Below are 26,505 nucleotides of genomic sequence, written 5' to 3' on the forward strand. Positions count from 1 at the left end.
CGCTAAAAGATAGTGCCTTAAGATCAAAGAAACACTGACAAATTATTTAAGACCCAGCCTTTAGTTGAAAGAATACGAAGAAGTTGCTTAATACTTCCAAGATATAGTGAGGTTGCTGTGGACGAACAAATGATACCTTTTACGAGCGTGTGTAACATGAAAAAACTTGTTCGGGATAAACCTAATCCAGAAGGATTAAAAAATTGTGTCTGCGTCACTTCCAAAGGATTAATATTAGACTTGGATATTTTTCAAGGGAAAAACACATTTCTGCAGAATGATGATGATGCTAAGAATTCGGGTGTTGATCCATCCGCAGTTATTGCGGAGATTATTAGAAGGAACACATGCATTAATAGATATTTCACCACCTTACCTTTACTTAAGTTCATGTTAAACAAAAATATTTTTTCACTGGTGCAATAATGAGATCCAGAATACTCAAAGCAGTTCATGTAATATCGGATAAGGTGATGAGTCGATGAGGTCGTGGTTTTTCTAAGCAAAATGTAGGATCTGATGGAAAAATTAACATAGTCCAATGGTATGATATGAATTCAGTTATGCTAGCGTCAACTGCGTTGCAAATAGAACCTTCAGATGAATGTAAGCGATGGTCAAAAAAGACTTCCGATATATCGAGGTACCTAGACCAAACATTGTTAAAAGGTGCAACGAATCCATAGGGCGAATAGATTTAATTGACAGGAGGATCATTTATTATCGAATGGGAGCTAGAAGTAAGAAATGGACAGTCAAAACGATTTTTCACATATTTGACCATGAGATTGCCAATTCTTGGATCCTATATAAAGATGACCATAAGCAACTTGTTAAGGCTAATAAAACCGTTATAAAGTTCCTGGAGTTTAAAATAGCTATTTAAAGATCTTCTTTTTCTTTGCCTGGCCTAGATGGCCTAGATTTCTGCGTCTTTGAATTTTTCCTTGCATTATAATTTGTAGGAATGTGTACTTTTGTCCTCTCATCAGGTGGCCTAAGTATTCAAGTTTTCTCTTTTTTATATTCGGTATACCTTCTGGATCGTTATTTATTCTGCGTATTACCTCTTCATTTGTAATTTTATCCACCCAACTTATTTTTAGTATACGGCGGTAGCACCACATCTCAAAGCTTTCAAGATTTTTAACATTTCTCTGTTTAAGAGTCCATGCCTCAACACCGTACAGCAAAGTACTGAATACATAGCATTTTAACATTCTAGTTCGTAGCTGAATACTAATATCACGATTACAAAATAATTTTTTCATTTTTATAAAGGTAGACCTGGCAATTTCAATACGTCTTTTTATCTCGTGATTTTCTTCACCTGTTTCATTGATGAGGGTTCCCAAGTATTTGTATTCGCTTACTTTTTCGAGTTGGGTATCGTTTATTGCATTACTAGTGTCACATATTGGATTTTTACTGAAGGTCATATATTTGGTTTTTTGACGTTCATCCTTATGCCGTAGTTATTACATATCTCATTCATACTTTCAACTAGATGTTGTAGATGTTCCGCTGTTCTTGCCATTATCACAGTATCGTCAGCATATCGAATGTTATTGATAACTTCTCCATTGACTATTATCCCTTCGTTTGCATGTGAGAGAGATTCTTGGCATAATTGTTCGCTGTAGATATTAAACAAGAGCGGTGACAATATAAAACCCTGTCGTACTCCTCTACGTATTTCTATTTCGTCCGATGTTTGATCTTTTATTTTTATATTAGCTCGCTGATTCCAGTACAGATTTAATATTATTTGTATGTCTCTGGTGTCGAGGTTCTTACTCTCCAGGATTTCTTTGAGTTTATTGTGGCGTACTTTGTCAAAGGCCTTTTCAAAGTCTATAAAGCAGACGTGTACCTCTTGGTTAACATCTAGATCTCTCTGTGTTAGGACGTTTAAGGCAAAGAGAGCTTCTCTTGTACCTAATCCTTTTCTGATTCCCATCTGTGTATCGTTAATATCGATATCTAACTTTTGATAGATTCGGTTGTGAATGACTCTAAGAAATATTTTAAGCAGATGACTCATCAAGGAGATTGTTCGATGATCTGAACATTGCATTGCCTTAGTTTTCTTTGGTATGGTGACAAACGTAGATAGCAACCATTCTTGAGGTATTATACCAGTACTGTATATTGTATTGAATAGATGTAATATTATGGTTACGGATTTATCATTCAAAAGCTTCAACAGTTCTGTAGAAATTTCATCAGATCCATTTGCTTTTCCATTTTTAGCGTTTCTTATTGCGTATTCTACTTCTTCTTTCAATATGTCTGGCCCAGTTGCATTGATTATCTGAGTTAAGTTGTTTCTATCGTCTTCAAATAATTCATTCAGGTATTCTGTCCATCTTTTTATTTTACTCTCTAGATCTACAATAAGATTTCCATCTTTGTCTTTAAGTTTACCTATTTCTTTAGGCATTTCTTTATGCTTCCTGTTATATCTTTTACTTTTTTGTGCATATTGAACGCATCGTACTTTTCCTCATAGGTTTCCATTTCTTCACACTGTTTTTTAATCCACGCTTCTTTGGCTTCTTTTATTCTCTTTTTTATGTGTTTGTTTATTTCTTTGTATTTGTCTAGGTAATTCTTCATCTTTCTTCTTTGTTACATCAAATCTAGTATATCTTGTGTCATCCACCCCTTATTCTTTGTTGTTGTTTTTGTAAGATGTTTTTTTCCTGCTGTTTGTATAGCTGTATTTATGTACTTTAACTTTTGGTTAACGTTATTTGTATCGTTAATTTGTTGTTGCACTGAACGGAGGTTTTCATTTATTTCTTCTCCTGTTTTTTGTCGTATATTTTTGTTTCTAAGTTTATTTAAATCTAGTGCCTTTCTGTGTAGTCTTCTAATCTTTTTTGGTCTCGCCTCTATCACAGTAGCTACCGGATTATGATCTGAGCCTATATCAACTCCTGGGTACGTCTTAGTACATTTAACAGCATTACGATACCTCCTTGCTATCATAATGTAGTCTATTTGATTTCTCAGTATTTTTTCTTTGGTATGTTGTCTTTGGTTATCACGAAGTCTTTGCTTTGGCAAAATTGAATCAATTGATCTCCTCTGTCATTTCTGTTTCCAACTCCATAGTTTCCTAATTGTTCTCCTACCTTACCTTGACCCACCTTGACATTAAGATTGCCCATTATTATGTTAATGTGTGCTTTTTTATTATTTTCAGATTTCTTCTAAATCGTTGTAGAGTTGTCTATTTCATTGAATAAGATTTATTAAGTTATGTCTTTCTTTAATTTGTATTAATAGTAAGCGCTCTGAATAAAAAGTACAGGTAATCAGAGAGTTTTTTCATTTCTTTGAAATGATGATGCCAACTCCGTAACGATGAGTGTTGTCGATTCCGGAGTAATAAAATATGCCATCATTTCGTGTTGAACATTTCCCAGATCCTGGCTATTGTGTATCGCTGATTCCTAAAACATCAATGTTTAGTCTATTCATTTCTTGTTCAACATTATCCAGTTTTCCTGCAGAGAACAAACTTTTAACATTCCACGTTGCAACTCTTAAAGTTGTTGGTTTCTGCGCTCTTGTACAAGGATTTCGCATGTTTACGACCAAGTGAGCCTTGTAGTCTTGTGTTTCTTTCACTCTGCCGAATCTTGGTATCCTGTTCCCATGATCAGTAGGGTTTCCAGTATTTTTGGTGTACACCATAATGACTTAGCTAGGGGTACTCTATGAGTCCTTAATGCAGTGGTTCCCCGTTGCCTTCTGCATCCTCTTATCGTTGACCATCCTTGGCTCATCCGCCTTCGAGACCGATTTCTCGATCTCAGGACAAAAGAGTGCCCTTCCACATACTAGCTCACCCGCCCGAAGTCGTTGGCCAGTAAATGGTGGGATCGCTTATACCGGCAATCATTCAACAGGTGAATCACCTGTTGGTCCACGGGAGGTATTTTATTTCCCTCCAACCCACCGGTAAACCGGGTCGGGCATTCCCCTATCCTCCACCTGGGGACGCGCTCTCTAGGTTCAGGTTAATAACATTTCTGAAAATTCTGATTTTGGGAAAATTTCAACTAGAAACAGTTACAAATCTAAAACATCACTTCAAACGTCTACTAAGAGAAAGACACAACACATTCCTGCAATAGCATCCGAGTTACAAAATTCTGTTAGATATAAGCTTTCAGGTTGTAAGGCTAAAACAAAAGTATTGATGCGATCCTGATCGCATCCTATTTTTTCACAGTTAGCATGTGTTTTTACACTAAAAATCATACGAATTCTATTATTTAATAAAAAAAAACAAAAAAGATCAGGTCTGATCTCAGGGGGTTAATGAATATGTTCGTCACATGTCAATAGTTTAAGCGTCATAAACATTACTTAATGCTTACTTTGTAAAAAATGCAAATTGTAATAAATTGGGATATCAATAAAAAAATAGCAGTAAAAGAAACGTCAATTGAAGATGCGTGACTGGTTACACAGAGTACAGATTTCTTATTTTGATCTACTGATCTGCTGATCTTGCTTATTTTATTAGAGATCTAGCATCTAATCTATGAGCTCAGTCCGAACATAGCAATCAAGTTATTTAAATTTATTGAATTATTTGGTACATAAAAATGTAAGAATTCTATGAGTAACTGAGGAAAGACGCACCAACATAGCATCAATTAAAAATCAAGGTATGCACTTATTTAAATATAACAAATTATTTTAGACGAAAGTCTTTAGACGAAAGAGAGTTAAGAGGAAAAGGGGGAAAAAGTTGTGACATGTCTCCTGTAATTTATCAATCACAGTTGTTCTTTTATTTTTACCATTTTAAATACTACAACCAAAGATATTTTAAATCCAATAAAAAATATGAAATACTTACATTTTTCCACGTGAAAGATATTCCCTTTGGTGTCCTTAATTTAAAATACTTCGTCAACGGCTTCCCAAGAAGTTTATTTTTGTCACCCGCAACTTCCACCAACTTTTCTCCAACACCAATTATCGTTAGAGTCGGATCTAATAGTACGGCAAACGGAAAAAGTTCGAGAAGAACGCAACAGGAAAACGGGGGCAGGTCGCATTTTATCTGGGTCGCCTCTTCTGCTTGTTTGTTCAATATCTACCGTAAATTGGAAATTTTTAAAAAAATATTATATTTTCAGCATAAAGTGTCTCTTATTTTAAAGTTATATATTATTCGAAGACAATTTTATCGAAAACAAAACGTTCTATGTTTTCTACATGCATATTTCCAAGCTTTGTGTGTTTTGAAGGATAAATACTTATTATTTACATACTATCACTGTCACTGCCAAATCTTAAAATTTGTCAGATAACTCATTCTGTTCAACCTCAAAAAATGGCTCCACATGCTAGTAAAGAACTAAAAGCAGGACTTGTAACAAAATTGGAAGATGGTTGGTCACTATCTGCCGTAGCGAACCATTTTAACGTAAGCAGAATAACAGTTATTATTAATATTAATAAAATATCAAGAGAACAAGAAACTCTCGAAGGAAAGCAAGGTTCTGGAAAACCTAAAATATCTACTGCTCATGAAAATCGTACGCTTTTGGAGAGATGGGAACTTTATTAGAGCTTTTAAAGATGCGAAAACTGCAAGAATTATGTCACAGTTTCCGGGAAGAAAGACAACAACTTGGCGCAGAATTAAAGCATCGCGTCCGACAAGGCGATATAATTCCACCTAAACTGTTTACCTTGACCCTAGAAGATATAATAAAACCAACAGATTGGGAAAACAGAGGAATATGTATTAACGGAAAGTACCCAAATCACCTTAGATATGCGGATGATATACTCCTGATCTCCTCGGAACGACAAGAACTAGAATTAATGCTGAATGAACTTAACCAGTGGATCAGAACCAGAACAAAGACAGTAGACGCGATAGAACAAGCAGCAAAACTGAAATGGAAATGGGCTGGACACAATGAACGTCTCCAAGACGGACGATGGAACAATGCCATCGGAAAGTGGCGTCCATACAATGCAAAGAGATCAAGAGGCAGACCACAGATGAGGTGGAAAGATGACATCAGGAAACAAGGAGGTCCCACATGGCAGAGAACAGCTCAAGATAGGGAAAGATGGAGAGAACTGGGGGAGACCTACATCCAACAATGGAAGGATAGAAAATAGGTTCAAAAAAAAAATTTAATATAGTATTGGCCTTCCAGACCCTCGCTTTCTTTCGAGAGTTTCTTGTCCCTTCAAATTTTTTTATTAATAGAAAAACTGTGGTTCTGCTACTGTTAAAATGTTTTACTGTCTCTGATAGTGCTCAGTTAATTTTTAATTTGGTTACAATTCTTGCTTTAATATATTGTTAAGTCATTTGTTTTATTCCTTAATAATAATAAAAATAATAACAACAACCCTATTTTATGTAAAAACTATATACTCTTAAAAAATGCAGGAATTATTAAAATTTAATAATTAACATATTATTATGTAATCAATTTTTTGTTGTTTTTTGTTAATTTTATTATTTATCTGTCATAATAAATATAATATGATGTCAGACCAATCAAATAAATTGCTCAAAATGACCAAATGTTATTAAGAGTCGTATCAGTTTTTTTAGGAACCAGCTGAATTTTTTTCCTTGAAATAATATCACAGTATATAGTATCATATTTTCTTTATTGCATCGTGTTTTTATATACATATATTTCACTCCAAGTTTAATGCGAGGTATACTGTATAAAAGTGTTCATATTCCAGCACATTACTTCAGGATTATCCGAAAAACCCTCCCAAAACAAAAACCAACACCCATCCATCAGTGTCTTTGCTAATTAGTGACAAATGCCAGTTTCCAACGTTCTAGTCATTAGTTTGGTTTGAAGGTCACTGTCGAGGCACATTGTTTGGTAATTAGAGCCTTAAAAGGGTGAGTATATTGGCATATCCTGCAATAATCATTGATTGCGTGTGATTTTATTGTTATTGTATTTATGCTCATAGCATAATAGTTACTTTGGATGGAATGACAATCCTTTAATAATGTTTACAAATCTAGTTTTATTTAATTCCATAATTATTACTTTTATTTTTTTAAAGATTCATATTTAAAAATTAATTTGTATGATTGTTTAGAAGGTAATTTCGAAAAAAGATCATTAATGTTCAATAAAACCTTTAAATATAAATAACTCGACAACCTTTTAAGAAACAGTTTGATTAAAGAAGAAAAATTAAGGCACTAAGAAGAGATGGAACCACGAAATACAACAGTGGAGGCCATGGTTAGGAAAGAGAAGCAGAGGAAGATGGGCAGATGGGACAAATGAGATGGGCTGATGATATTAAGAAGATCGGAGGACACAACTGGAAGCAAGTGGCGCAAAATAGAAGACACTGGATTGATTTAGGGGAGGCCTATGTCCAAAGTTGGATTACTTAAGGCTGAAGAAGAATTTATCACTTTCTTTTGAAAACTAGATTCCATTTTTTTAAACATAGGTTCGCTGTTTAATACCAGTTATAATGACTGACCAATTACCACTTCGTCTATCTGAAAAAAACTAAAGGCATCTTAATTCTAAAAGCGTACCCTATGAAGTTTCCTCTACTAATAACAAACGCAACAAACTAATATGCAACTAACTTAAACATAACACTTTGTTCTATGATTACACCAACTCTACTATTTTCAGGTCCCTGTAGAGGTCGACTTTTCTAATGTACCAAGAGCTCAATTACGTTCCTTAATACTTTAATCTAGAATCTCCAGATGATTTGGATGTTGTTGGTATAGCCCAAAGTTGACAACGATATCTTCATACTGGTCTCAGTATTTGTTTACACCGTACTTTCCACAATTAACTCAGTACCTTAAATTCATCATAAGTTAAAACATATTCAATCACCGCGTAATTTCTTCCATTTTTTTTTTCTCTTAAAAATGTCTTTTAACACATGACTAACAAATCCTCAAAAGGATTAGACTACGCTTTCTAACTGGCATATCGAGGCAAGTCATGGTTCTCCTACGATCCTTTCCATTCTCAAAAACAATTCAATCTGTTGTGGGTTTTTTCTTTTTACTAACCCTTCACCTCTAAGAACAGATAAAATTTTCTCGCATATTAAAACCTTCTCTTAAAGTCGAGTTTAATAAAAAACCACGAGAAAATCCCTTTTACCTTAATCGGTCCTCTCTCCAGAAGTATAGTTAGGGCTAATCTCTTATGAGCCAAAAGAAAGCTTCTCTTTAGAGAAAATTTAAGCTCTAATACGAATATCGCAAGGTGTGACTTCACTTGTTTACCATCCTTCGATTGCAGCAAATCCAGTTGGTAGTATCTTGTTTATTCAGGTCATTTCTTGTAACTATATTATCCTTATTTGTGTAGCCATGTTTCCAATGATCACAGCATTTTCCATCTTCCACACTTCTCTCCAGCCCAACTTTGGTAGCTATTTAATTAAGTAGCGTTTATGTCGCTACAAAGATTATAGCTATTTTTCTTCTGAACTATTAACTGCATTTCGATGATTATATGTCTATGTCTAAAGAATTACTGTACCAATCCCATATCTCTCTCTCTCTCTCTCTCTCTCTCTCTCCAATCTTGTCGGTCCCGTGCCGATTTTCTCCAGGTTCTCACGTCTAGCAAATTTTCCTCTCGTCTTTTCCGTGACCTTTCTTTTGGTCTTGCATCCTGCATTTTACTCACATAGCCATATACATGGTGTAAAATAAAGGTGTTTTTTCAGCTTATTTTGCAACAACCTGTGGAATTTATTGATATTAAGACTGGTGGTGGTTGTCGGCTCCTGAGGCGCCTTGACAATCAATAATATCCCACAAGTTCTTTATTCCCCACACGAACTTAACACACAGAATAAACAACACATTTGTAGACTACGGAGACCAACACAAATATACATTTAATAACACCCATGAACAAAGATCTATGATAGATTATGCTATAACCAACAGAGGTATACATCCACCGAAAATAATCGAGATAAGATGCCTGAACTCAGCAGATGTAGGTAGCGACCATAGCCTAGTATTATGTAAAATAGGAATCACCCAGAAATACTTCACACAAAAATAATATCAGAGAAGACCGCTGGGAATGAAATATTAGATCACGATAACATCGAGGAAAGCTGGGAAAACTCAAAATAATATAATTAACGTAGCAACAGAATCACTTGGAGAGAGAAAAGTAACAAGCACTAACATATTAAAAAAGAAAACACCATGGTGTAGTGAGGAAGTGACGACAAAATGTGAAGAAAAGAAGATAGCCTTTTTACTATACAGAACACAACAAACACAACAGGCATATAACTACTATAAACGAATCAAACATGAGACGAAAACTTGAGTTAGACAAATAAAAAAGGAACACTATCAGAGCTTCTCAAAACAGATAGAACACGACACAAAAAGAAATATGGAGAATGATCAGAGGACAAAGAAAAGAGACGAACAAACTAATAAAAACGAAACACATTCAGAAGGAAATATAAGTAGACTACTTTTGATCGCTATTTGCTAAAGGTGACCATAATGAACCACCAACACCAGAGGTGACAACAAACGAAGAAATAAATATTGACAAGGAAGAGGTAAAGGAAGCATTAAGAAAATTAAAGAATAGAAAATTACCAGGAGATTACAGAATACCGAACGAACACCCAAATTACGAAGGACCAGATCTGACCAAACAACTATTAAAACTAATCCAAAAAATAATAGAACAAAACAAGAAGAATGAAGAACAAGCATCCTAATACCGCTCTTCAAAAAGAAAAACCAATCAGACCCGGAAAATTACAGAGGAATTAATTTATTAAACATAACACTAAAATTAATCACCAAAGTGATAACAAATAAGGTGCATAAAATTATAACACTAGCAGAAGAACAACAAGGTTTCAGGTCGGGAAGATCATGCAACGAACCGGCATATCTATGTTTCGTGGACCTTAAGTAGGCATTTGACCAGGTTAAATTAAAGGACATTATCCGCCTATTGTACGCATGAGAGATACCTCTAGGAATAATCAAAACGATCGAAACTATTTACCAAAATATTACAATAAAAGTAAAAGTGGAAGAAGAATCTATCCGAACCTATTGAAGCTGGCAATAGGATAAGACAGGGAGATTCCCTGAGTCTTCTATTCTTCAACCTGATTATGGATGAAATAAGAACAAAAATAAGAACTAAAAAAGGATACCAAATGAGAGAAAACAGCTAAAAATAATCTGCTATACAGACGACGTAATACTACTCTCTCAAAATGAAGACATTTACAACGTATGCTGCACCACCAATTTAATATAACTGCCAGAAAATTTAACATATTAATTTCCCCAAAAAGGACAAAATGCATGGTTACAACAGCAAATTTACTAAGATGTAAATTATAGCTAGAAGGTCAGATAATAGAACAAGTGATGAAGTTTAAATATCTAGGTATCACATTATCAAGCTACGGAAAGCTCGAAACTGAAGTGGAAGATCAAATGAATAGAGCAAAGAGAGCCGCAGGCTACCTGAATGAAACAGTATGGAGAAATAAAAATATAGGGAAATAAATGAAAGGCGGAATTTACAAAACATTCATCAGACCAATAATGACATACGCAGCAGAAACACAACCTGTCACAGAGAGGACAAAAATAATGTTAGAAACAGCAGAGATAAAAAACACTTAGAAAGAAAAGACACTATGGGACAGAGTTAGAAGTACAGATATACGACATACATGCAAGGTAAAGAACATCAAAAACTGGGTAAGAAATAGAAGAGTAGAATGGAACGACCATATAAGCCGAATGATAAAAAATAGAGTAGTAAAGACAGCAAGAGACGGTTCCCCAATAGAAAGACGATCAGCAGGAAGACCACAAAAACGATGAAACGACAACTTACTGGAGGCACATTGAAAAACAAAGTCATGTCTTTATAAAAAGAAGAAGAAGAAGTTTATGTAAGTGAGATCAGAGCTATAGGATGACCAGTTCATGGTTTGATGATCGAGATGATGATATATAGATGATCTTTTTACCAGAATGTTGAAGCTATCTTAATGTAAATAATACGTAGAGGTCACCTCTGTATAAAAGGCAAACACTGATTTCCGGAAGAGCCCAGAAATAATATATGTTATGTAATTACTATATAATTATTTACTTACATACTGGGAATTATCGAAGTCCAAACGAAACGTAACGATCGTCAAATTCCTTCCATCTGATGTTACCTTATTCACAGTGTCAATTACCCGAGTTTCTAGGCTCAAATTGAAAAAATCAGTAGCTATTTGATATAGCTGACCTGTAATTATAAAAAAACAAATTTTATTTTATAAGTGCAAGATTAAGTTCTCGCCGGAAACATAACACCATAAGCTATTAAAATAGATACTAGAATGCAGCCCAAAAATTGCTGCAAAATACGCTTGCAGGGCTGTTACGGAAGGGCATCATTTGACGAAAAACGCTCTGCACGCGTGAAATTTTTTTTAGGTATTGAAACACATGGAAGTCGCTTGGGACCAAATCTGGTGAATATGGTGGATGTTCCACAATTCAAACTTTAATTCATGGATTTTTGCCATTGCCAAAATGCTTATATGACACGATGCATTGTCCTTATAAAAAAGGATTTTATTCTTCTGCAAACAGATGTTTTTTAACGATTTTTTCATTCAGCTAGTGTTAAAGGTTACGATAATATTTAGAGTATTGTTTTACCAGTTTGTAAGTAATCAACAAACAAAATTTCTTTCATATCCCAAAAAAACCAAGCGGTGTAACAACATGACAAAAAAAATTAGCACCAGCAAATCTTATTGAACAGCCCATTATATACACTCATATATATATATATATATATATATATATATATATATATATATATATATATATATATATATATATATATATATAAATGTGCACTCGTAAGTGAATGGGATGTTATCGGTCTGGAGATAAAAAGACAAGAGTTGTGCTACTTTATCTATTTATTGAAGACGTTTCGCCTATTGTTCAATAAGCATCATCAGTTCATCTAAAAGAGTGTTATTAGCGATACATCTAATATGAAAAAACAATTAAGTAAATGATCTTACCTTTAAAAGATCTGTAGCATTACAATGTTGTTATTGCAAAGAAACATCAAAAAATTAATATAATAAATATAACAGCAAAAAATATAGAAACACAGAACGCTGGAAGATTCCCAATTTAACTAATTTGTTTTAAATTTCACTTTTGAAAACATTGATTGATTAAATCTATCAAAAAATATAATTGTCAATTTTGAATTGTTATATAAACAACGGCACGGCTAGGGTTCTTGACTGTTATGATCATATCATGAAAATGAAGTATTTGAAAGCTCGACTGTCAGAAATGACAATCAGCTGGTGAGATTGAAGGAAAAGTTTTATAGATGTCAACATAAATGTTATGATATAATAAAAGAAGTTGAAGAAGAAAACAATAATTAAAAGTAGAATACGGAAGAATCAATTTTGTAGTATTAGTGCATGGTAAATTTGGCTTAAGTTGCTGATATCAGTTCTCTTATTTAATGCATTAGGTTGTTTCAAAATATGACACATCTCCATAAATTGTCTCTTATTAAGGTTACGTTCTCTACAGAGAATTCTAACATCATCAAAATTAACAGTATGTTTGGTGTTGATTGCATGTTCTGCAAGGGCACAAGTATGTTTAGAAAGTTTAATGTCACTACGATGTGAAGTAAGGCGTCCTTTAAGGGAACGGCCAGTCTGACCAATATAACATGCATCACATTCAGAACAGGGTATGTGATAGACTACATTCACTTGTTCCAAAAAGGAAAGAGGTGTTTTAATTTTAGAAAACAAGTTCCTGACAGTCTTAGCATTATTGATAGCAATCTTAACCGGGATATTGTTCTGTTTGTACAATTTAATAAGCTTTTCAGTAACATATGGGAAATAGGGTAGTGAAGAGTAATGGGTGGTGGAAGTTGCAATGTTAGGAGAAAGTAGAGTACTGTTGTTATAATATTATTAGAAATTATTCTTAGTTGATCACCATCAGGTAAATCATCAATAGAAGACCCAAAACTTGTTGAAAAAAGGTATTTATTTATAAGAGATGTAGGGTAAGAATTGTCAGATAGTATATTTCTGAGTAACAAAAGAGAATCCCTTTTGTTATCAGGATGTGTTAACCTATGTAGCCTACAGCTGAGTGCTTTTATGAGATTTATTTTGTATTTGAACGGATGGCAAGAATGATAGTTAAGAAACCTATTACTAGCCATAGGTTTCCTGTACCAACTTGTAGTTAGTGTATTGTCACTATTTCTAAAGACACGCATGTCTAAGAAAGGAATACTATTGTTAGAAGGATCCTCAAGTTCATAAGTAAACTGTAAGTGAGGATCAAAACCATTAAAAATCGATAAGGTAGACTCTACTTTGTCAGGGGGTAAGGCTAACAAAAGGTCATCAACGTACCGTTTAACAAAAGGGATATGGAAATCTATAAGACCCAAACATTCAGATATCAAGTCATCAAGGACAAAGTTAACAAGAATGGGAGATATGGATGAACCCATTGGTGTACCAAAAATTTGTAAGTAATATTTATCATTGAAAACCAAAAAATTAGTGTCAAACACCAATTGCAAAAGCTCTGCAAACACGTCCCAGGAAACGGGGGAGTTTAGTTGGATAGTGTTCCAATGATTACTTAAAGAAGTGAGAACACTAGAAAAAGGAAGGTTAGTGAAAAGTGATACTACATCAAAGCTCACCAAAATGTAATTAACTGGTAGTTTGAAATTGTTAATAAATGCACTAAATTGAAAAGAATCAAAAATATTATAAGAATTGTAATAATCATAGGATTTAGATAGAATATCAGTTAGAAATTTAGCAATGTGTATATTTGGTGAATTGATAGAAGAAACAATAGGTCTCATACTAAGAGTTGGTTTATGTATTTTAGGTAAACAGTAAAATCTCGGTGAATAACCATCATAGTTATGCAGAGATTTAGCTATGGTTTGGTTTATGACCTTAATATTCTTCAAATGCGTAATAAACTTATTTATTCTATTAGTAAACTTAGAGCAAGGGTTAGAGGGAAGGAGTTGATAATAACGACTATCGTCCAACAAGGACTGGCTGAGAGATATGTATTGATCTCTATCCATGAGAACTGTGGAATTACCCTTGTCGCTAGTGAGGACCAAAAGGTTTGGGTGATTTTTTAAAAAAGTTACTGTTTCCCTATATACATTATCAATGATCGATATGGAATGCTTAGGACGTTTGGTATAATTCAATAAAATGTTATTAGAAGAAGACCTAAGGGATAAAAGGTCTGAGTCATCTGCATATGACAAAATATTTTCAACATCAGCAAGAATCCTATTAACGGAATAATCCCTGAAAGATGGTTGAAGGCCAAATTTTGGTCCCAAAGATAAAAGTTTAAGAATGTCTTGAGGAACATCAACATTGGAAAGATTTTTAATCCATTTAGGATTGAAAGGAATTTTATGAAACTCCGGGGTATCTAAATTATCTAACTTCTTTTGAAGGCGTAAGATTGATTTTTGGTAATAGAAATTGAATTTTCTGTGTAAAGAAGTCTCAAAAGTGTCCAATAAAGGGACAGGAAGAACCTGGTCTAAAAACTCAGTGATATTTTTAATTTGATTAGTAATGAATTTAATGTCTGAATGAACCATTAAAATATGAAAATTAAGCAATCGTGCCCTCACCTGCCTGTTAAGTGATTGACTCAGGTGTTGGATAGTGGGACTAATGGTCCCCGTAGTAGAAGAAAGAATTGTAGACGTACAATCAATGATAAATCTGGGAATCTTCCGTGTTCTCCTACATTCTAATAAGAAAGTTCTTCTTGCTTCCGCTGTAGCTAACTTTTCAACTAAATTTGTCCATCTCTTGAGTTTCTTCACTGTAGTTTCTCCATAGATGCGCTTAGTCTTAGCATAGAATCCCTCTGTACATGAAGACATCTTTAAGGTATATGACCGTTTAATTTAATATAAAAAAATGTGCACTCGTAAGTGAATGGGATGTTATCGGTCTGGAGATAAAAAGACAAGAGTTGTGCTACTTTATCTATTTATTGAAGACGTTTCGCCTATTGTTCAATAAGCATCATCAGTTCATCTAAAAGAGTGTTATTAGCGATACATCTAATATGAAAAAACAATTAAGTAAATGATCTTACCTTTAAAAGATCTGTAGCATTACAATGTTGTTATTGCAAAGAAACATCAAAAAATTAATATAATAAATATAACAGCAAAAAATATAGAAACACAGAACGCTGGAAGATTCCCAATTTAACTAATTTGTTTTAAATTTCACTTTTGAAAACATTGATTGATTAAATCTATCAAAAAATATAATTGTCAATTTTGAATTGTTATATAAACAATTATATTATTTTAATATAATTTTTTTATATTAAATTAAACGGTCATATACCTTAAAGATATATATATATATATATATATATATATATATATATATATATATATATATATATATATATATATATATATATATATATATTAAACTTAATTGTGGTTGTCTAACGATATTCTTGTTTTGAACAATGTCTTTTTACCTCGTATATATTGCGTAAATCCCTTTCTAGTGCTACGGTATACCAAAATACAGCCTTCGTTATCAACATCAGTCAAATACATTGAGGGGCTCTTCATTTTCGGATACGACACCCTAAACTGAGCATGAATGTTATCCATGCTGCTTAAAAAGTCTGTAAAATATCTTCCGGTTGCCTTTATGGTAACGTCATATCTAAAACGAGAAGATTGTAAACACAAGTATAGCAAAAGCAAAATAATCGTCGTTTTACGTCATACGGGTAAACTGTTTACATCATCCCGTAAAATTACACTATTGGCCAAAATTTTGGAAACTTTTCAGAAATTATCGTTTTTCCAGTACCACTCATTTTTCATTTATTGTTTTATATTTCTGCTTAATATTTTATGTTATATATATATATATATATATATATATATATATATATATATATATATAATAACATAATTATTTAATAAAATATGGAAACAGATTCAAGCGAAACGTCGAAAATTCAAGATTTGTCAAAGACGTGGTGGTGGCGCCTCAAAATCAGGTGTAATGAACGTTTGTAAACGGTATCATAACACTGAAACGACAAAATCAGCAAATAGAACAGGCAGAAAACCGAAAGTTAGTCAATGCGATGAGCATAGAATATGCCGACTTTCTGTAGAAGATCGTCGCAGATCCGCAAAAGAAATTAATGCTATTGTCAAATCAACTGGCTTACAAATATCGGACCGCACGATCAGAAGAAAGTTGTGTGAAAATGGATTGCGAGCACGAAATCCAAGAAAGAAGCCGTTCCTGAACAAAAAACAGAGGCAAAAACGCATTGATTAGGCTTTGGCACACAGAGTCTGGACAAAAAAACAGTGGAGTAAGGTAATTTGGATTGATGAAACCAGAATCTCGATCCTTGGGAGTGACGAAGTGAAGTTTGTTCGCCGCCGACCGGGGCAAGACCTTTTGCCCCACTGTACCACGGGCACTATAAAGCATTCTTTGAGTGTCATGGTATTTGCTTGTATGACCACTAATGGAGTTGGACGTTTAGCAGTAATAAAGGACAATAATAATGTAAAAAATATCAGGAAGAGATACTGCAAGCCAAACTGCTGTCGACTATCAGAGATTTGTTTGAAGGGGATGCCCAACAATGCATCTTCCAGCAGGATGGGGTGCCTTGTCATACGGCTAAGACTTCCATGGAATGGTTAAGAAATCATGACTTTACTGTCCTGCCTTGGCCTGAAAATAGCCCGATCTAAATCCAATAGAAAATTTATGGTCAAGGCTGAAAGTATCAGGCGAAACCCAAGTAACAAGAGAAAACTGATAGAAGCCATTATTCAAAAATGGTTCAGAGTTATTACTCCAGAAGATTTGGCTCGTCTCGTGAACTCCATGTCTCGCAGAATCGAGTCTACCCTAAAAAACAAAGGTTATCCCACAAAATAATAATTTTCTTGATAATAATCATTGTACCATTTTTTTTAAATATATCTACTAATAGCTAACGTCTTTTGTTTTATTTATTTTTTAATTTTTAGAGTGTTTTTCCTCTTAAAATAGATGTTAAATGTTAAGTAGAAGCATAAAACGATGCAATAAAATTATAGATAAGTTATGTGAAAAAGAGGAATGCTGATAACAAAACTAAAATTTTTATAAAATTTCCAGAATTTTGGCCGCTTATATATCATAATGAGATATAGTACTGATCTAAAATGGCAATGAGTGACATCGACCTTTTAAAAAATTACTTAGAGAATAAACATAACAGTACAAAATACAAGAATTTTCATTGAGCGACTTAAGAAAAAAGCCAATATTGAAGACAGCAAGCTTGGCGCGCACCTGAACTGATTCAGAATGTATTAGCAGACCTTCATGGATTGTTAAAACTCTTTAATATCCTCCTCAAGCTTCTTTCTTGTAATATTTTAATGTTCTTCTTCTTCTTCTAATGGCGCTACAACCCTTTGTGAGTCTTGGCCTGCTTACCAATGTTCTTTCATTCTGCCCTGTCGGATACTTTCCTTCGCCACTGCCTGATGTTCATGGTTTTAAGATCCCTCTCTACGTCGTCTATCCATCTTCCTCTTGTTCTCTTTCCTTGGGGCTTCCATCTCTGGACTACTTTTACAGCTCGATTATCTGGCATTGTTTCTATGTGACAATGTGACTTTAGAAATCTAACAATATCTGCGCTCTGCATTAGTTCATCCAGCTCGTGGTTCATTTTAATTCTCCAAGAACCATCGCTGCATTGCATTGGTCCAAATATCTTCCTTAGTATTTTACTATTAATAAATATTTTAATGTTATTTTCAATATTTATTGGGAAGTCACCACAATTTGGGTTTAAAGTAGGTTTCAATTTGAAATATTATGACATATAACGACAATTATTTTGCACTTGAAAACATATGTAGCTGCAGCTGAACTATTACCCGTAATTGCTAAAAAATCGTACAAAACATCGTCCAAAAAACATCATAGTGTCATCTACAGAAAGTAAAGTGACTTTTGCTAAAGCCGCCGCCAAGGAAGACATAATATTGTCTGGATAGGTTTGATGTGTATTAAATACGGTGAATTTATAGTCTGTTTCTATTAATAACTTCTGCCAAACATCTTCGCCGTATTCTAGCTAAAATTGAAAAAAACAATTAAAAATTTATACGTTTTTACCAAACACAAAATATGACCACAACATATGACAATTTTAATTTTACTTTCTGGACCTTTAATTTTGTCAAATCCTCATTATTTTCCTTAAATTCCTCATATTCTGTTAACCTTTTTCTAACCATAATATCTTGACTTTTTAGAATTGTAATTACGAGAAAACTCTTTTTGTAGGAGATTACTGACAACATCCACCTGTAGTAGAAACCCTCAATTCAGAAGAGTGATTTCATAGTTTAAACGCCGAATATCCTCAAATTTAAATGTACACAGCGGCCCTCGAAAACTGCCTGTTTTCTCGATTGTAATTTGCGTTTCCTCATAAGAAATTACAGAATATATAAAGTAGTATATTTATTTGTGCTTCTCTATAGTAGACTTGACCAGAAGTTGTCGTACAGTGTAGCCAATTCTTGTTCACAAGTAGTAATTATGGTCATACAAAACCTGTATTCTTCCACGCAGCGATTATTACCGTCATAAAAATACAAAAAAAAACATGATTTTTTCAATAGTAAAAATTAAGCACAAAATTGTAGTGAAATAAATTTTATTTATATGTTCCGTTTCGTTACATATTTAAATTTATAAAATAAAAATCGATATTTTAAAACATTATTTTTCAATCGTTTGGCAATGTTGGAATTAGCGAGGAAATTCCGTTTTACAATTCGGACCCAGACATGCCATAAAACTAGTTTTTATTATTTTTTCGCCGAAGGAATGGTTCTTTTACATGGGCGTTTTTATGGGTAGTGTATTTTGTATATAGAGTATATTTTATGTGATAAGTTTGTAAACTTATTGTTGTCAATACTGTTTTAACAATACTGTATTGTAGTATTGATAAAACGTGTTGTTGATAATAAGAGTGTTATAGTTTGTCGTTTTATAGTAAATTTTTAGTTATATTCTTATACAGAATTATTGAAATTATTGTTTATATAGTATATACACAGATTATTGAAATACAATGGACAAAAAACCGAGTTGTTCCAAGAGAAGACAGCAAAATTCTGATGTTGATTCCAAAAATGAAAAGCCGCAAAAGAGACGGAAAATGTTAACGTCCGAAGAGAAGGTAATGATACGAAACGTTTATGAAGGAATTGTCGGCAGAAAAATGGCATTAAATGTTAGCCAAGCGGTCGACATTTGTAGCAGTTTAACAAAAGTATCCGTTAGCTGTATTTATCGTGTACTTAAAAATACATCGGAAAATAAAAAGCAAGAAAAAGGTAAAACTAGAGGTAGGAAAAGCATTGTTTTCGATGACGAGACAAGGAATATTATAAGTCGAAAAATTCATTCATTTTATTTTCGGAGTGAAATTCCAACACTGAAAAAAATTTCTCAAGAGCTCAAAAACGATGACTCTTTACCCAGATATCTCATAGGGTCTTAATCAGAACCATGCGCGAAATGAACTTTCGATATGTAAAACGCAACAGAAAAAGTATGCTATTAGAAAAAAATGAAATTATTCTGCGGAGAAGAAAATATTTAGAAGAAATACGAAAAATTCGCAGCACTGGATGCAAAATATATTATTTGGATGAAACCTGGATTAATGAAGGTCATACAGTTGGAAAAGTTTGGCAAGATTTAAATGTCAAAAGTAAACGCGAAGCATTTATAGAAGGCTGGTCTACAGGATTAAAAGCTCCATCAGGAAAGGGACGGCGTTTAATCATCACCCATATAGGAAGTGAAACAGGTGATTATCATAAAGAAATGACTTCCGAAGTATTTGAGCACTGGTTTAAGAGAATCTTACCAAAATTGGAATCTGGGTCTGTGGTTGTTATGGACAATGCGCCATATCATAGCCGCAGACTAGAACAATTACCGACGATGGCATGGCGGAAAGCGAGAATTCAAGAATGGCTTACAGAAAATGGGATTGCATACGAAGAATCAATGCTCAAAATTCAACTACTTGACATTGCACGGTTAAGGAAAAGTGAATATCTTAAATATGTTGTGGATGAAACTGCAAAAGATTATGGTGTCAAAGTTCTACGTCTACCACCTTATCTATACTTATAAGGAAAAGTAGCACGCAATAACAAAACGCTCAAATTAAACGAAGTTAAGGAACTTTTGATTCAAACAATCCTCCATGTAACTCCAGAGAAATGTTCTAAATGTATAGGCCACATAATTAAAGAAGAATATCGTATGTGGGAACTTGACACTCATGTCAAAGTTTTACTAGAGCCAATTATAATTACACCAGGTGTATGACAACGATAGCAGCACTGCATCTTCAGATTTAGACAGCGAATAATATTTTCTAATAGTTTAGTAGGCATCAGCATAAAAAAACCAAAAACAAAAAAAAAAACGAGAAGAACATAGTAAGTGTGTATAGTGTTTGTGTTTAAATAGAATAGTACAATGTTTTGTTACATCCAAAATTATTTTTATTTTGTTTTTATAGAATTTTATTTTATTTTATAGGATTTTATTTTGTTTTGTTTTCATACTGTTTAAGTGTTTTGTTTATTTTATTTAATGGGACAATATGGCTCTTGGCGAACACCCATTTAAAAAAACGTGACGCGCCACACGACATACCTCTCGGGTGGTATGGAAACTGTCTTAAAATTTGTTTTAAAATAAATTTCATTGTGTAACTCTTTAAAGTTAAGAAAAAAAAAAGAAAATAATATAAGAATATATAAATATATAATAATAAACAAATAAAATAAATCTAACTATAATTTATATCTTTAAAAACGGTCTTTGGATATAGAGATGGAAACTTCAGTAAAAACCTGCAGATAAATATATTGTGGCCTATTTTGAACAATAATATTTAAACAATATAATATAATTAACGTTGAAATAAAAGTGAGTGTACGCCACTGGATTTTCATACGTCTTTCCCCACTTCTACGCTTTCAAACGATGACTCACTCTCCCAAATAGTGAAATTAGAGTTTATAAGCTTTATTCGCTTGGGTTGGCAGTTTACTTTAATCACTATCGACACTAATTTCATTTTACCTCGTTAGAGGTCGCTATTAGCATGCATCGGTGCATTCTTTTACTAATAATGGTCACATGGATTGTATGGTCCTACCAGAGATCTAAGAGAGTCATTAATATTTATTATTGATAACTGTCTACCGCAAGGCAGCGGAGGATCGCCTTTGGACAGGATCGTACTTTTATTTTCGATTTGCATTACTTATTTGATTGTTAAGTATGTTTAAAAGGCGGTCTTTATCATTGTCTACTAAAATTATAAGAGTTCCCAAAATATTTACATACACTACATTCACATATTTACAAAACTTTATAATTTCTAAATAGAGTACAAAAAGAACACGGGGCAAAAATATTTTAGAAAATTATTTTCAAAATTGAGGTGTGTCTAAAAGCTGGTTTTATACAGTTATCAACTGAATTTAAAAATATTTACATAAATTAAGTATACATAGAAAGTTTACAATTTATAAATACAATTTAAAAAGGACACATTTAAAAAAAATTACATGGACAAGTCAGTTTCACTATCACTATCTTTATCTAGATCTATAATAATTGTTTCTTTGAGCAACCTATCTGTATTTTTTCAACTTTCATTGGTTATTTTCTCCATTTCTAATTCAATTAGACGAACCACAGATGAATTTAGGGTGGACGAAACATTACTTCTCCTTACCGATGCTTTTAGCTCATGCCATATGTGTTCAATAGAATTGAACATACAATAGTAAGGAGGAAGTCTTAATACTGTATGACCCATTTCTTCCGCCAAACTGTCGCAATAGTATTGTTTTCTGATGAAAAATGATTTTAAAGTTTTAAGTAATTGTTTTTTAGAATAATTATCTTCATAATATATATCATTTTCCAGCATATATTCCTGGATTCTAAGTTTGGTGTCATTAGAACACGGAACTTTATTCGGCCTACGACTGAGGTAGCTGGCATGGTCCATCACAATTACACTGTTTGGTGCTATATTTGGCAATAACTTCGATGAAAACCAGTGTTCAAATATTTCTGACGTGGTGTCATCATGATATTCGACACGGGAGTCCTTAATGTTTTTGCATGACAAGGCTAAAGCATTAGGTATAAAACTATTTTGTTCCTGCATGGATGATTGTAATATGTTTTTCTTTATTTGATGAAGCTTTTTGACAAGAATTTTCAAAAATTTACAGATGACAGTAGAATATGGTCAAAGGTTAAAGTGTGGAGCAACTAATGGTTTTACATTTTGAGCTTTTTACTTAAAACATAGATTTGTGGTCAGTTTATTTAAAATTTGCACTAGTAAGTATTGACATTATTACATAATAGTGTTACTTTTGATTTTTTTAATTCTTAATTATAAAACAACACGATTAATATTAGATTGGAATTTTTAGATGGGTAAATCTAAAGATCTTTGTGTTAAGAAAATCTCGTCCATTACTGATCTATTAGACAATATAGCACTTAGTCAGAGAAAGATAGCACGAAAATATGGTGTATCCCAGTCATGAGTGGAAATATTAAGACAAAACCCTCAAACAGAAGCGACTTATGACGTCAGTTCGGAAGAGCGGGTGTGGCAAAAAACCTTCAGTTACCTCCAGGGCGCAACAAATTTTGAAAAATTTACCTGTAACATACAGAAAAGCCACCCATAAAAATTTTAAAAATAAGTTGGAAGAAGCAGGATGCTCAGTATCGGTGGCCACCGTACGCCAAAATTTGTATGGCATGGACTTCAAATATCGCAGGCCTGTTAAAAGCGAAAACTAACACCACAAATGCTCAGAAAACGCTTAGCTTGGGCTAAGATTTATAAAGATTGGTCTATTGATGATTGGCGTAAGGTAAATAATTACAAATCATTTGTAATTAAGACAATTAAATATCCCACCTCGGTAATGATATCGTCGGTGATTAATGGCAAAGGTATGGGACATTTGTATGTCGTAGAAGGAACCATACGACAAGATCAATATAAAAGGGTTTAGTGACAGACAAGATTGGTTCCACAAGTGAACGAATGGTTTGGTAACAGCAATAAGATATTTATGCAGGATGGAGCACCTTGCCATACGACTAAAAGTAACAAAAAATTTTTGTTAAAACAAGAAATTTCGTTCTTACCATGATCTTGCAATTTACCAAACATAAACCCCATTGAAAATGTCTGGGAGCGTCTAAAAATGGAGTTAGCCAAGGAAATAATTAGCAACAAGGTACAGTTAATAGAAAGAATTATTTTCCATTGGAATCACACCGAAAATTTAAAAGAAATCGCAGGAAAATGTATAATTAGCATGCATATAAATAGGAGAGTGGCTGCACGGCTAAAAGCCAACGGTAGCTTAATAAAATATTAATGTTATAGTAAAATGTTGTAATAATTTACGTTGTTTTTTTTAATAAATATGCAAAAAGGATACTATTATCATTTGTTATGTTTCTTATTTATAGCTAACAGTTATAATTATAATTGATTATAAAACACAGAAAACTAGAATTTGCTAAGGGAGGTTAATAAATTGAATTGAGCAGGGACTGATATAAATATATATATATATATATATATATATATATATATATATATATATATATATATATATATATATATATATATATTTATATGTATATATATATATATATATATATATATATATATATATATATATATTTATATATATATATATATATATATATATATATATATATATATATATATATATTGTTATGCTATGTAAAATTGAGAATAATATTGGTTTGTTTTTTTAAAATATTTCACAAAATATAAGTCAAATAATTCACCTAATAAACTATAAAAGATATTTCGAAGAAATGAAAGTCCATTATCTTTGGATTACCTGTAGTAAACAAAATTTAAAGATATGCATAAATTATTTTCTTTGTAAAATATATTCGAATGACGGAGCTTAAGTGAATTGAACAATACGACCGGGTTTTCCAAATGGACTTGTACAGTGAATAAAGACAATAGGGTAGAATTTAGAAATTATATTTCTCCGTTAGTTCTTAAGAATTTGTACAAACCGATTAGCATGTTAATAGTTTTTAGGAAATTTATAATTGTAGGTAAAATTGTTGTTTGTCATCTAAATGATAGATGGGGGGAAGTATGAGCAACTCTGATTGGAGGACATTGAAAAAGAGGGACATAGCTATGTACGGATGAGAATTTAGCTAGATTTTTGAGAGAGAAAAGATAATCAGTTGTTTTTCCAAGGGTGCAAGGCGAACAGTCGTTGTTCTTTGGCGGTTCCCAAGTGATAGTAAGCATTAGAAGTGAATGTTTGTGAGTTTTCGTGGACTAAGTGTATCCTGGCGGAAGCTGATCCAGTAAAATATTGTAAGTCATACTTTTCTACTTATATATTCCAAGAGTCACTGTTCAGGCCGGAACGAGAGATTCAGTTTATCGAGAGGAGAAGAGGCTAGCGTCTTTTGAACGATACATGCATCTGAAGGAGATCATTGAAGACGAGAGGCTCGCAATAATTTGTTGTAAGATTGCTGATTACCTAGGGAACTGCGAAGAATAGATAGTGTAGGCTACAAGGAACAAGGATTTGGACAACTCATCTTCAGAGAGATAGTTTTTTTTTCATTCGTCAGTTTTTCTTTATCAACAAAGTTTTTTTCTTTTAATTGCTTCAGAAAAGATAGAAATATTTATCAGGAGATATAGAGAACAACAATTATGATTTGAAATTTTAAATTATATAGTATATAACATTAATTTTTGAAGGTTCACGTACGTAGAACAAAATTTTGATAATCATTGTATGAGATATTTTTTGTTTAAGATATTTGAGTGTGAATTTTATTTCAATATATAATTTTTTATCATATATGACTATTATTCCGATATACCTTAGACCTTACCTATCATATGTAAAGCATAGATATTAAAGCATGAATATAACCCTGAGATAAGAGAATTAAATAGTGTGATAAAATCATAATTGCATCATTTAAATAAGTTTAATTAATTAATTAATTAGCTAATTAATTGTTTGGCGCACCTCTGACTTTTAATATCACATTAATTTATATATATATATATATATATATATATATATATATATATATATATATATATATATATATATATATATATATATATATATATATATAAATTATATACATATATATATATATATATATATATATATATATATATATATGTATGTATATAGCTAAATTTTCACTTTTATATAATCCAGCGTAATTGAGGCCAAATTTAGATAAACGCTGTAGAAATTCAAATGAAAAAAAGCAACGCCAAAAAGGTTTCAGAAGCTGAACGCACAGAAAATTTTCATTAGTTAATCACGTAAAAGGATTCTTGAATGAGAGCACTAATGAAAATTGTATTATTTTCAAAAGTCCGTTAATTAAATCGAATGTACTTCCAGACAATGAACCAATTTTCGATAGCGGAATTAGGGCATGATAATTTTAAGTCTAATGAACTTAGAATGGAGTTTGTAGGCTTTTGTTAAGCTAAGACTTTGTGTTATATTAGTGATTAAACTTGAGCAAATTTGCAAATTCTTTTTCATATCTTAAGGGTAAACAATTTTTATAATGGGTCGATTTTTGCAATTTGTTATCATAAATACCAGTTTCATTAGTATTTAATTACAATAAATAGTGATAAACAAACATTTGTCTACAGATTGGTAATATTTTCTTCATTCGTGTTCCAAGCAACAAGTAAGTATTGTATATTTATAAACAATTGTGTAGTATTTTGATATCAACCTACTATTAATAAAGCCATTAATTATGCCAAGAGCTCTAGGCTTTTGGCAAACCAATATAGGCAACCCATTTTACAATAGGAGTTTGTTATTTGCGGACATTCCAAGAGAAATATAAACATTAATCTTGATCGCTCCATTGCTTTTGACTACAAAAGCAGTAAAATTATAAATAATACATCTACAGTCAATACCACAGCAATGCCTACATCCAGTAACACCGAATCTTCAACACCTACATTTTACGTTGCTGCTATGAAATCTAGATCCAAGCCTAAAAAGGAGCAAGCAATTATTTTTCACCAAAAAAATAACTTCTGGTGATATTGTTGGACTTAAAAATATAATATTTGCACCTAGAATTTCGAACAACCGGATCTGCATA

The 26,505-nt window shown here is 32.6% G+C and overlaps 1 protein-coding gene across 1 annotated transcript in view; it reads right to left on the reverse strand.

Moving 5' to 3' along the window:
* Positions 1-26,505, reverse strand: part of LOC140448764 (soluble guanylate cyclase 89Db-like) — a 135,565-nt gene that overhangs the window by 91,598 nt on the left and 17,462 nt on the right. Inside the window, exons 2-5 of the mRNA XM_072541879.1 lie at positions 18,108-18,307; positions 15,668-15,861; positions 11,194-11,333; positions 4,883-5,122 (exon numbers count right to left, since the gene is read on the reverse strand). Of these exons, the coding sequence (XP_072397980.1) occupies positions 4,883-5,122; positions 11,194-11,333; positions 15,668-15,861; positions 18,108-18,307 (774 nt within the window). The remainder of the gene's footprint in view (positions 1-4,882; positions 5,123-11,193; positions 11,334-15,667; positions 15,862-18,107; positions 18,308-26,505) is intronic.

The sequence above is a fragment of the Diabrotica undecimpunctata genome, chromosome 8 (assembly GCF_040954645.1).
Source record: "Diabrotica undecimpunctata isolate CICGRU chromosome 8, icDiaUnde3, whole genome shotgun sequence".
NCBI classification, from domain to species: Eukaryota; Metazoa; Arthropoda; class Insecta; order Coleoptera; family Chrysomelidae; genus Diabrotica; species Diabrotica undecimpunctata.